The sequence below is a fragment of the Mustela nigripes genome, chromosome 2, assembly GCF_022355385.1.
Source record: "Mustela nigripes isolate SB6536 chromosome 2, MUSNIG.SB6536, whole genome shotgun sequence".
NCBI lineage: Eukaryota > Metazoa > Chordata > Mammalia > Carnivora > Mustelidae > Mustela > Mustela nigripes.
The window spans coordinates 70,407,677-70,420,677 of NC_081558.1; the positions used below are offsets into that span (position 1 = coordinate 70,407,677).

General features: G+C 49.1%; 1 protein-coding gene across 9 annotated transcripts in view; it reads left to right on the forward strand.

Annotated features, from left to right (window-relative positions):
- The window catches only part of TRAK1 (trafficking kinesin protein 1), a 118,974-nt gene that overhangs the window by 53,128 nt on the left and 52,845 nt on the right, over window positions 1–13,001 (forward strand). The window contains exon 1 of one of the 9 annotated variants that reach the window (XM_059390731.1): window positions 6,051–6,303. The exons of the other annotated variants lie outside the window; for them this stretch is intronic. Coding sequence (XP_059246714.1) covers window positions 6,192–6,303 — 112 coding nt within the window. The 5' untranslated portion in view covers window positions 6,051–6,191. Of the gene's footprint in view, window positions 1–6,050; window positions 6,304–13,001 lie in introns of those variants that run through there. 9 annotated transcript variants of the gene reach the window in all.

A 13,001-nucleotide genomic window follows, 5' to 3' on the forward strand; every position in this document is an offset into this window, starting at 1 on the left:
GGGGGGGGGGGGGGGGGGGGGGGGGGGGGGGGGGGGGGGGCAGGTAGGAGTAGACACCTCACATGGCTTGTCTCTCTTATCATTTGGCATTTGAATCATTAATGAGGGGAACTTCCAGGGAACTTTCCATATTAATAACAAAAGAGGAGTCAAATGTTTTGAGAAAGATGCAAAATCATCATGTATGTCAGCGTTACTGACTCACACTCGCATTGGAGGGTTAGCACTGGAAAGTAATGTGTATATATATATATATGGGTGGGAGTGTGGACCGTAGGACAGTTAGTACCCCTCTCTGCCTTCGGCTCTGGCCAGAATCCCAGTGTCCTGGGATCGAGCCCCACATCGGGCTGTCTGCTCCGCAGAAAGCCTGCTTCCTCCTCTCTCTCTCTCTGCCTGCCTCTCTACCTACTTGTGATCTCTGTCTGTCAAATAAATAAATAAAATCTTTAAAAAACAAATTGGAATAAAAAATAGCTGCTAATCTCTTTTCCCTCTGAGGTTTAGGAGAGCTTTATTTGGTGTTGAATGCCGTATCCTTCCCCTGTTTTGGTCTCAGTTACGGATTCTCACATACCACCTTCCCCACCCGCCCCAACCAAAAACAGTGAGACCCCAGAGGGCATAACAAGGGGCATGGGGTAGGGGCTTAGAATAATAAGAAATTAGAGAGGTTGGTTGCCCAGCATCTTGAAGTCATTTCTAGAGATTCGAAACAACCAGCCCTCAACAGTATAGCATCTCCTTCGTGGAATTCGGGCAGATAAATGAGGGCCTACGGTTTTAAACTGCAGTGTCAGACAGCCCCAGCTAGCCACGATGGATGTGTCCCCCATCTAAAGCCTGCCAGATGATGAAAATCACCCACATATTTAAAAAGAAGATTCTCAGATTGACTCCAGATCCAGAGAGGTCCTGAGAAATCTGAATTTTTAGCACGTGCTTTAGGTGATTCTTTATATCGGGTGTGTTTGGGAAACTGTCCCAATGTCCGTGGAGACCAACCCCAGGCTCTGGAAAGTAATTCTTTAGATCTGTCACAGAATCCTATGTTGTTTCTTGGCTACACTGGTCACTTTTTTTTTTTTTAAAGTATGTTTTTAGAAACAGGCCTTTTTAATATTTAAAAACGTCTCGGGTTCAAGTGTGTGTCTTTATTTATTTATTTATTGAAGATTTTATTATTTATTTGACAGACAGAGATCACAGGTAGGCAGAGAGGCAGGCTGAGAGAAAGGAGGAAATAGGATCCCTGCTGAGCAGAGAGCCCATGCAAGGCAGAGGCTTTAACCCACTGAGATACCCAGGCGCCCCAAGTGTGTGTCTTTAATGTACATGAGCAATGACTGTACAAGTACAGAGATTGCCAGAAAGTGCACTGGCCTGGAGTTTTCTGTCCGAGGCCCGTTTAGCACTCTGTATGGCTGTGTGGTTTGGGCACATCTTGGGACCTCTGAGTCCCTGTCAGCTCAGATGCCCCATCTGAAAGGTGGGGATAGCCACACTGACCAAAGCCTTAGTGAAGAGTAGTTGAGCCATAGTGAAGAGAGTCAGCCACACTGACCAGAGCCACAGCTGAGCCTTGAACAACGTGGGATTTGGGGTACTGACCCCCATACAATAAAAAAATCTGTGTAGAACTTTTGACTCCCTCAAAACTTAACTGCTATTAGCTATTGCAAATAACATAGTCAGTTGACACGTACCTGTATGATATACACGTGTTTGTCTGTCCATTGCAGTAATCTTAGAATCAAGTAAGCTAGAGAAAAGAAAATGTTATTAAGAAAATCATAAGCAAGAGAAAATATACATACAGTACGTGCTGCATTTATTGAAAAAAATCCACATATCAGTGGACCCACCCACTTCAAACCCATGTTGTTCAAGGGTCAACTGTAAAAAGCTTCTGTAAATAGTGATGTGCTAGGTCAGTGCTTAATTTTATTTTCTCAGAAATAGCCTAATTAGTATGTTTTTTAAAAAAAAAAATCCCTTTCGGGGGCGCCTGGGTGGCTCAGTGGGTTAAGCCTCTGCCTTCGGCTCAGGTCATAGGTCATGATCTCAGGATCCTGGGATTGAGCTCCACATCAGGCTCTCTGCTCAGCAGGGAGCCTGCTCCCCCCCACTTCCCCCGCCTGCCTCTCTGTCTACTTGTGATCTCTCTCTCTGTGTCAAATAAATTAAAAAATCTAAAATAAATAAATAAAATCCTTTTCAGAAGGGGAGTGGCATATTGAACAGGGTATAGTATCTTTCTTTCTTTTTTTTTTTTTAAGATTTTATTTATTTGAAAGAGAGAGAGTCAGTGTGATAGAGGGGATGGTCAGAGGGAGAAGCAGATGTCCCGCTGAATAGGGAGCCGATGAGGGCTCCAGGGCTCGATCCCAGGACTCTGGCATCATGACCTGAACAGAAGGCAGATGCTTCGCCGCTTGAGCCACCCAGGTGCCCCAAAGTGTAGTATCTTTACCACCTGTTTCTTGCTAGTCTCTCTTGTACCCGTGCACCCTCATTGCCAGCTGTACGACATTGTAGTTGTGAGTGTCGGGGTTGGGGGTGGTTTCGCTCATGCTGTCTTATCACAGCGAAGCTCCGGTGGATGACTAAAGACATTGTTCCTTGGGCTTCTTACTCCATAGTGAAAAGTTGGTGACACTACATGGGAGCCATCATGGGGGCTCTGTTCCTCGCTTAACTGCAGTGACCTCTACAATGCCACCCCAAGGTCGGGGGTGGTAGCTTGTTTGGGAGTAAAGTTTTGTTAGAGGTATTGCAAGCATTCATTGGAAAACTGTTCCTAGGTTTCGAGATGATTTTCTAAAGTTCCTGCGCTTTGTGTCAAACAACGCAAACAGGCCCACATGTGTTCATCTTTTGCTTATTGTGGGATGAACCTTTGGGAGTGGGTGATGGTTTTTCCCTTTCCAGACATAGCACCCTTCTGAATGGCTGTAAAAGTGAGTTAAAAAAAAAAAAAAAAAGAATTAAGTACAAATGCATAAAGTAACTGCTCGATCTTATCACTGGCTTTGGGAAAGTAGTGGTGATGTCCTCCCTCAGATGTCCATGCAAGCCCAGAGCCCAGGTTTTGAGCATGACGTTTCTCTTATTTTTTTTTAATGGCATAGCAAGGTCCTTGGACTATGACCCTCAATAATGGGGGCTCTGCTCCAGTGGACCAAGAAGTTGGAGGTGGGGTGCTTGGAGCACTGAGAGAAGTCTGCCTGGTGGATGGTATGGGAGGAGAGGACAGAAGAACACTCGCGGCAAGGGGGTGCAGTGGGGTCAAGGTGGGCAGGGGGCTGTCGGCGAGGCACAGACCATGGAGGTCAGAAGGTGTACAGCTCACATCTTGAAAGGAAGGGGCACCCTCTGGAAGGAAGCTGCCCGGTGGGACTTGGGACAGTGGAAACGTTCTGTGCGTGTCTTCCAGGATGGTAGGCTAGCCACCTGTGGCTCTGGAGCACCAGAAATGTGGCTAGCAGGACTTGGATTTTGGATTTTATTTAATTTTAATCAATTTAAATTTGAATGTAAATGGCCCCAGTGGCTTGTGGCCTCTCTTGGGTCAGTGCATGGTAGAGCTTTGGGACAGTGATGTCTCTGATGGTATGTTGAGTGGATCTGGAGAGAGACCCTCCCAGAAGGAAGCCCTCTACCTTCCTGTCCAGTGTTCCCAGCCACCGTCCGGAGTTCAGTCCTGCCCCTCTCCTCCGGGGCCCCAGTGTCAGGTCCTTGCCTTTAGGACGCACACACCCTTGCTACTTGATTCTTTCTGGGGCCAAGCTCCATGTGGAGGTCTGTCTAGGATCTCCCACTTGGCACAGGGATTGCTGGGCTTTCTTGTTTGGGTTTTTGAAGAAATTACTCCGTCAGAGAAGTTCTTGGGTCCATCTCTGCCTTTAATCTTGAAATGTATGCAGGTGTGGTTCAGGTTTGAGAACTCCTTGGCATCCCTGGTGGGGGCGGGGTGGGGGAGGAAGGGGAGGAGAGATTTGCTGTGGGAGGCAGGGAATATCCTGAAGGACTAAATCCAGAAATACGGGGTGACACAAAGAGTCTGGTTTTGTGTTCAAAATGCTGTGTCCTCAGTGTTTATTATGTAATATATATAGACTTGGACATCTTTTGTTAAAGATAGCCTAGATTTGAGTTAAAGGCTGAGTTAGAAACAACTTGGTGATGAGTCATCCCTGAGAGTATTTTCAAACACATGAGATCAGCTTTTGTTGTCATTTGTACACACCGTGGCCCAGTACAGTATCCTACACATCTTACAGTCAGTCTGATATTTGCTGAATGAATAATGCGCAAGGTGGAGATCCTCCTTCCCTTTCTCCCTCAACAGGGCTTCAGACTCACTGTCATTTGAATTGAATTAAGCCCAATTTGATGCCATTTATTGAGATTAAATGGCATCCCCCCCACCCCCGAAGTGTGTGTCCTCCTAAACATTGTATTTAAAGCTTATGCAAAATGTGATTTTAAACCCCTTGCCACTGAATTTCTGCTAAGCCTCCTTTTCATAAAGAATACCTCTTTAATGTTGTACAACATAGTAATCATTTCCAGGTTTCCGAAATATTAACCAGACAATGCTGGGTTTTATTTTTAAATAGCATTTTCCTTGCATTCTGGTTTGCTATTTGAGACACTCATATGGTCTTCTATTCATTTTTGTGGAGGTAGCAATTCAACGTAGCAGACCTCTTTAGCTGCCAAAATGGGATCTTCAGCCCTGCGGATCCAAAGCCAAATGAGACCAGGCACCCGCCCCTGGGCAGGGAATTCTGCAGTGATGGCCTGGCCAGGGCTCTGCTAGCTGCCCTCGAGGTTCCCTGGGGGAGGTGAATCGGTAGACAGCGGTCTTAGGTCTCCTGCTTTTGCTTTTTGGAGCAGGGACGCCCGCCACAGTGTAGCTGGGAGGTGGCGGAGGCATGAAAATTGCAGAATGTGCTGCAGTCCTTAGCTGCCAGCGCTCGGGGCCACCTTCCGGTGGGTTTGATGGAAGAACCTGCCACTTCCACTGTCAGAGGCAGAATCAGACAGTGCCGAGGAATTGGTACTGAGACACAATTAAACCATGGATTCTTCTTCCAGGCGACATTGTAAATTATTCGGTTTTAGATGCTTTTCCCATCCCCCCTTCATCCTAGCAATTAGAATTTGTAAATCTGACTGTGAACACACAGATTTAAAATGACAGTGAAGGTTATAAAATGCGGATTTAAAAACAACAAAGGCCGTGTATTATTACTGAAGAGAGACTGAATGAAGCTTAAAACAGGTAATGGTGATTGCCATGTCTTTTTTTCCTTATGCTAGAAATCAGTGATTACTCCCTTTTCCGTCCAGCACTGTGTCAGGCTGTTGCCAAAGTCACACTGGGCTCGAGGGTACCTGGGTGGGTTGGTCAGTTAAGGCTCTGCTCTTGGCTCAGGTCATGATCTCAGGGTCCTAGGATCCAGCCCCGCAACGGGCTCCCTGCTTAGCAGGGAGTCTGCTTCTCTCTCTCCCTCTTCACCTCTCCCCTGCTCCTGCTGGCCCTCAAACAAATAAATAAAATCTTAGGGAAAAGAAAAAAAAAAGGCAGGTCGGTCTCTGCTTCTGGAGCACACCCACCAAAATTCTCTCATCTGAGGGCATTAGGCAGTTACTCATCAGGGCAGCTCCTCTGCTGGAGTCCTACCTTTAGACAGGTGTACCTGCTTCAGGCTTGTTTAGTATTGCTGGGCGCAGTTGCTATGAAACTTCCAGGGAGCTACCATTCCTCATTGCTTCCCGGGGGAGTAAGAGTGGGGAGAAGGATCTGGAGGTGGAAAGCTTAACCTAAAGTCCTGCACCTGCCTGCCGGCCTCCCCTCTGAGTCGACAGCACCTGCCAGGGTTACCTGGGGCAGGCAGGGCATTCCTATTCTGGCAGGTGCTTTTGCCCTGCCCCGCCCCACACTGTCCCTCCTCCCAGCTCCTGGGAGCCACCCCCTTCCGGGTCTGTCCTGAGTGACGCTGGGCTAATTCCCTGTGCACACCTTCCACTCCAGCTCAGCCAGGGAATGTCCTCTACCCCGTCCAGGGCCCAGCATGTGCCCCAGGGGTCCGGGCTCCAGTGGCTCCTCTGGGTAGACGGCTGGGTGCTACCCCAAGAACCACCTGTTAGGGCAATGTTTGGGCTTTGGGGTGACTTCAGCAATGTCCCTGAGAGATGTGGGAAGGGAAGAAGAGTACTTTGAGTATGACTACCAGGATGAAGAGAGGAAAACCTCCCGTGAACAGCATGAAAGCCTGGACCTCTTGGAAGAGGGTAAATTCTACACTTTGTTCCAATCTGATCCTTTCCCTGTTAGTGTCTCACTGGCTGTTTCACTCATCTCACAGCACTCTTCTGTTTTCCTATTGGCGTGTAACTTCCAGTATACAGATCTTACATGGTGAGTGGCTTGTAACGATCTCCGTGTAAAACCACACGCAGCACGTCCAGCACCTGAGGAGGCCCCTTGTACCCCAGGAGGGAGGCTGCTGTCCTGGCTTCTGTCATCTTTGATCTGTTTGCTCCTTTGTTCTTGATCTATGTAGATGGAATCAGTATTGGGCATTAGTTTGTCAGGCTTCTGTTGCTTAACCAATTCATACATGTTATTGCAAGTATCAGTAGTTGTCTGGTTGGTTGTTTTTCCCTTAGTGGCATCCCAGTACTCTTTTTTAAGAGGTTTAGTCGTTTTCTTGTAGCTGTTTGGGTTTTGGTAAATTAATGGGCAAGAGACCGAGTCATTATTAAATAAAGTATGTTTTTGTGCCGGCGTTATTTTTACTTATTACTTTTTACATTTAAATTCAGTTAATTAAGGTATAGGGTATTATTAGTTTCAGGGGTAGAATTCAGTGATTCATCAGTTACATACAGCACCCAGTGCTCCTTCCATCAAGTGCCCTCCTTAATGCCCGTCGCCCAGTTATCCCATCCCCCCGCCAATAGGGACTTAAAAAACCCCCCACAACTTAGGATTCCTTCTTTCTTTTTTTCTCTTTCTTTCTTTCAAAGAATTATTTATTTGAGAGAGAGTGTGAGTGGTGGGGGGGAGGAGCTGGGTAGTTAGGGGTGGAAAGACTCTCAAGTGGACTCCCTGCTGAGTGGGGGCCATTACCCTGAGACAATAACCTGAGCTGAAATCAAGAGTCTGTCCTTAACCAACTGAGCCACCTAGGTGCCCCAGAGTGGTTAAAGTCTCCATGCCCAGCGTGGAGCTCACCGTGGAGTCTGAACTTAACACCTGAGGTCAAGGCCTGAGCTGAGATCAAGAGTCGGATGCTTTAACTCGCTGAGCCACCCACGTGCCCCTAAGGATTATTCCAAATAGAAAAGTACAAGGGCTGATGTTGAAGTCGCCTTGGGAACCCACCTTTAGGCTTTATCAGAGGGATGCTGCTTTTGGACAAGCAGGAGAGTGTTAAATTAAGGATAGGCCCGAAGGCTTGGTGCGAGTTTCCTAGTTGGTCTTCTTTGACTTTCGCCTACAACCCAGAGAGATCCCAGAGAAAGGGATTTTTATGGTGCACCTGGATGTTTCAATGGTGACTGCATGTCTGTTCCTTAGGTCTTGAGTAAAATCAGTGTGAATACCTTTTCAAAATAATGCTCTGTGATGATCTCTTTTCATGTCTCAACAAAACCTTTCTTTAGAAATTATTTATAATCAGCCATATAGCAAAAGTTTCTCTTTTGAGGTTTCTGTCCTGAAGATACTAACATTTTTCCTGCTGGACAGTTAAAAGCATTACTTTGGAGAAAGCAGGGAAAGGGGACAGCCAGGAGAGAGCCAGGGGACTCTGTGCTAAGGCTAGGTGTCCTGCCTGGCCCTTTCACAGAGGAGATAGTGGAGGTGGATGGAGAAGTGTCTGGCCGATGGGGACTGCACATGAGTCAGGTTCCTGAAATACTCAGGAGAAAGACATCCGTGTGTTCTTGTAGGTTTACCTGGATCAGCTGCTGTCCCTTACAGCTGTGGGACTGTAGCCTGCAGTCCCTGTGCCCATATCACCTGGGACCTGGTTAGAAATGCACATTCTTGGGCCCCAGACCCACAGAATCACAACCCATTTTTTAACAAGATCTTCCAAGGTTTCCCATGTGGATTAAAGTGTGGGATGAGCGGTCGCTGTAAAGCAGAGCAGGATGATTTTAGAAACCACTCATTGAACCATACGATTCTAAATTAAAGACTATATCAGGTTCTGGAGCAAGAGAAGAAAAAATGTTGTATTGAAAATGTTTCCTATATCTGCATTTTTAACCTTAAGGCAAAAACTCTGAGCTGATGATGGTGATGAGACCCAGTGTTTGTCTTGTATTTACTGCTTGGGCCGGGCACCTTTCTAAGTACTTTCTATGGGTCTGTCCATTTCATCCTTAAAACAACCATATGTGGTGAAGCGCTGTTACCATTTCCATTTCACCAGTTTATAAGAGGAAACTTATTTGACCTTGTCCAGAGTCGTGGAGCTAGTAAGTGATTTCAACCTATGTAGAATGGCTCAGGGGCCCTCTAATCTTAAACCATTGTGCTAGCAGCTGTCAAAGTGGGTTCCTGCCCAGTAGCATCAGCATCACCCAGGATTGTGTTAGAAATGCACATTCTCGGGCCCTGTCCCCGAATGTGGGGACTTGCTGAGCCAGACACCCTGGGGTGGGGCCCGGCAGACTGGGTTTTAACATGCCCTCTGGCTGATTCCGAAGTACATTGCCCTGTGCTGGGCCATGTTTCATAGATAACCATGGGTGTTGGTTCGCAACCCTTTCCAGAGCTTCCTGGGTGTAATCTGAAACCCGCCCCCATTCCCCCGTGGGTAGCTAGAGATGAAGGAGGAGGCAGGCCACTCCAGATTGGTAGGTGGCAGGTTTTACAAGCAAAGAGAACTTCCGTAGGAGGCTTGCCTTGGGCAGCTGGAAGACAGTGGGTCCCCACACCTGCCTGCCAAACCTTAGTTTATAGAGAAGCTTTAACAGGGTTTAGTCACGTATACTGTGCAGGTGTTCTTAACACTACTTTACCATCTCAAGTCTTTAACCTTGAAATGGCCTCTGGGAGCAGGAAAGGCCAGCAGAACCCACATTCCAAGGATAGGGAGGGGACAGGGAGCCTCTGAGTGCCCAGGTCCGGCTCACAGATCACCTGAAGGTGGTCACATCTTTTTTTGGCATCCCCCAACACAGGTCCCCTACTTGAAGATCACATTCAAGGGGGGGGCACTGCTCTGTATTTGCCATCTCATAGACTTAATTTTCCTCTCATAGACTTAAATTCTCTTTTGTTCCTTCCCATTCCATTGCCTTCCTTTCTCCAATAAAATGCTCAAGAGTCCTGGAGGGGTGAAGTGTTCACAATAATTTCAAGACAGTGAGCTCCAAAGAAAGACAATTTATTGCCAGTGTGCTTCCTTTTCTTTGTAAAATGAAATTCATGAGACTGGCTCCCGGCTGCAGGAAGTCTGGGGCATGGATCAGAAGACGGCGGTTTGGTTTGACAGGTTTGGTTTCTGGAGCCAGTCCCGTGTCCTGGAGCAAGCCACTTGCTGGACAGGCTCTTGCTTTTCTCCAGCGCTGTCGTACTGCCTGTGTCTTGAAAGCAAAACAAGATGGAAAGCACATCCTGTATGTGGAAGAGAAGTGCTCTTGGGTAATGAAATTATGTGCAGGATGTGGACTGGACTGTTCCCTGGATTCTGAGCTGGTTTAGGTGGTTTTCTTCCCTGTAAACTGACCTAAAAGAAGTGCTGGATTGCTCTGATAGCTGTGGGTCTGGGACACATTTATTCTCTTCGGTCACCTCGCGGGGGTGATAGGCACCTTCCAATGTCCCCCTTTAACCTTCAAAACAGCCTTTGAAATAAATGCTCCTCCCATTTGCTGTCCGCACAACAGAGGCTGAGCTGGGTTGTCCCTGACCTGGGTTGTCCCGGACCTGGGTTTCCCCACCGTCATCCTGCCTGGGGTCTGCCTTCCACCACACCCAGGCGTAAAGCTAATGGAGTTGAAGGCCCTTCCTGGCCTCTCCTCATGTAATGGTTCTAACTCATGGGGAGGGTGCTCCCAAGAGAAGCAGCTTGTTCACACCAGACAGCTGTGAGGGGGGGCTTGGTGCTCGCCGTCCTCCTGGGAGATGTCTGGGTTCTGTGTCTTCCGGCCACTGAGGACTTGAACAGTGCAGAGACGGCATTGACCCGAAGCAGGTTTGGGCTTCGTGGCATTCTTGAAGGAGGCCTCTGCTTGTTTGCCGCAGTCTCCTCTGCTCGGGCTGAGAATGGGCAGGGATCAGGGTGGGGGCAGGCCTCAGTGCTGCTGGAGTGAAGTTCTAGGTTGTGCCCCGCTCTCCGCGCCGAGCGGGGTGCTGGCACTGGCACCAGGAAAACACTGGTGAAGAGTGAAATTTTGTGGTCATTTCCTTGTGGTTTGCTGTATGGCAGATTCCTACCACTTTCTCAAGGGAGTGCCTAAGGAATCCTGATTTCGTAACTTTTTTTCTCATCTGGACATTCCTTGGGGCTGTTACCCAACTGCAAAGTTTCTCACCCCGTCCCTGGCAGGTGGCAGGATCGGAAAAGAGCATATGGAATTCTCTGGGGTTTACCTGGTGCCCTCAGCAGGTTTTGGTTTTCTGAGCCCACGGGCTACAGAGGAGCCTTAGTCCTGGTGCCTGCTGGACCAGGGCTGGGTTCTGTGTCTCCCGGCCACTGAGGACTTGAAGAGCACAGAAACAGCATTGACCCAAAGCAGGTTTGGGCTGCGTGTCATTCTTGAAGGAGGCCTCTGCTTGTTTGCTGCAGTCCCCTCTGCTCGGGCTGAGAGTGGGCAGGGGTCAGGGGCAGGGCTCAGTGCTGCTGGAGTGATGTTCTAGGAGTGCTGGGCTTCTGGTGAAGTGCTGCTGGAGTGAAGTCCAGCAGGGCTGGACCCTGCTGATGGCCAGGACGGAAGTGGCCCCATCCGTGCTTTGCACAAATGGCAGTTTTCAGGTGACGAGCACTAACCAGATACGGTCATCTGGAAAAGCAGAGTTGGAGAAAACACCAGTTGACAGTAGGAACGTAGCAAGGGTTTGATGGAGAGCCTCCGGCCAGGGGACTCTGTGCATGGTGGCACCCTGCTGGGCTGTGCCAATTCTCCAGCTGGTTCAAAGGCGCAGGCTGAGAGGCAGCACCAACGGCACATTCCTCCAGTTTGAGAGGGAAATTGCCGGCTGCGTGGAGGGTGCTGGATGGGAGGTGTTTGTGACGTCTGCCCCAGAGCAGGCGCCATCAGGGTCCCGCCCTGGTGTCTGTGTTGACACAGGATGGCCGGCAGCATGTGAGCAAGCCGTGTAGGACTCTCTGCTGTAGGTCACACAGGAGGAAGGAGCTGACCCAGCTTATCAGTACTGGTTCAGCACTGTTTGCTCTTGGTGTTCATGACCTTGGCCTCCAGCCTAGGGTTTGGTTAGTGGTATCCATGGCCACCCATGCAGGCCTCCAGCGATGTCCTTTGCTTGGGGTGGTCCTCTGACTGGGGTCCAGGGACCAGCATTAATCCAGGGCAGGTCGAGGGCAAGGCTCGTCTAGGGCCTGTGTTCTTTTGGGGTCCCTTTGCTGCTCTGCCCACTTCTGGCCCCTGTCCCCAACCCCTTGTCACCCTCAGTCTTCTTGTATCTGAGCTTCCAGCAGCGCCTCTCCTGGCACTTCCTGCTGGGTCCTCTCTGTCATGCTCGTTTATGCAAGTTCCTTACCTGCTTGAGGTTCATGCATTTTCTCAGCAGATCGTGGTTAAACTCTCCATTGTGTCGCTGCAATCAGGCCCTCCCATGATAGCTCTGTGAGGGGGGGGGGCGTTTCTCCATCTCTAAAGGGTGGACAGCAGTAATACTTCTGTCCTGGGATGAATGTAAACACTGAAGGAAGAAATAGCTGTCCAGCACTTGGCAGAGTGCCAGGACGTGGTGAGCCGTCGTGGAAGGACACCAGAGACCAACTGAGTGTTCCAGCCTAGGGTCGGGTGGATGTTTATGGCATCCAGAAGTTCGTGCTTATGTCAGTGGACAAACCACTTGGCTTCCCTCCCTGCCTGGTGTGTTAAATAGGGATCATTTGTACGTTGTGGAGCTGTGCTGGGTTTTAAGTGAAATAGTCCAGTCTGTTGTGAGATGCCCAGGGTAGCAGGGGACATGTTGTAGATACTCAGTAGGTGTTTTATTTCTCCTTCCCCGCATCTTCGGGAGTTTGCCGCCATGCTCTGCTCTCAGCCCACCTTGGAAGGGAAAGTGACTCGGTAAAACAGTCACACTGGCATTGTAGTGAGTGGTGGTGATGAGCAGTGAAATGTAACCAGACTGTATTGTCTGGTTTGAGCTCTTGGCAGTGCTGCCCCTGCCCCATCCACAGTGCACACGCAGTCACTGGGGGTGACTGGACAGACTGCTGTTGTAGCAGGCCAGCCTCTGCCACCACACCGTCCCGGAGCCCAGCTCCTGGGGCTGTGGTGACAAACCAGCACTTTACACCGAGAGGAGCGGTGGCCTTGGTCAACCCATTTGCTTCTGGCCTGAAACCACGGCTTCTTATTAGTTGATGCCTTTCCTTTGAATGCTGCTTCTTTCTTAGCAGCTTCCTTCCTCATCCCTTTGTGTCCCATTGGACTTGAGACTGCCATTTTCCAAGTGGCTTCTTTCCCCCACCCCCAGCCCCAGGGACGTGGGAGAGAAGGGGAGGTGATACTCTGGGACCTTTGCTTATCTTGGGGTGACCAGATATACCCTGAGGCTTTAATGTTTTCATCCCTCCCTGTCGTACTGGTTAGACATGAGCCAAAAATCTTCCTTTTTTTGAGTATCAGTTATGTGTTGGTCCCCAAAGAAGGCTCCACTGCCTTCCTATGATGTTTATAGCCCAGGTGGGAGGGGACGTGGGCCATTTGTAAGAATTACATTCATTGGGGCACTGGGTGGCTGAGTCATTAAGTGTGTGCCTTTGGCTCGGGTC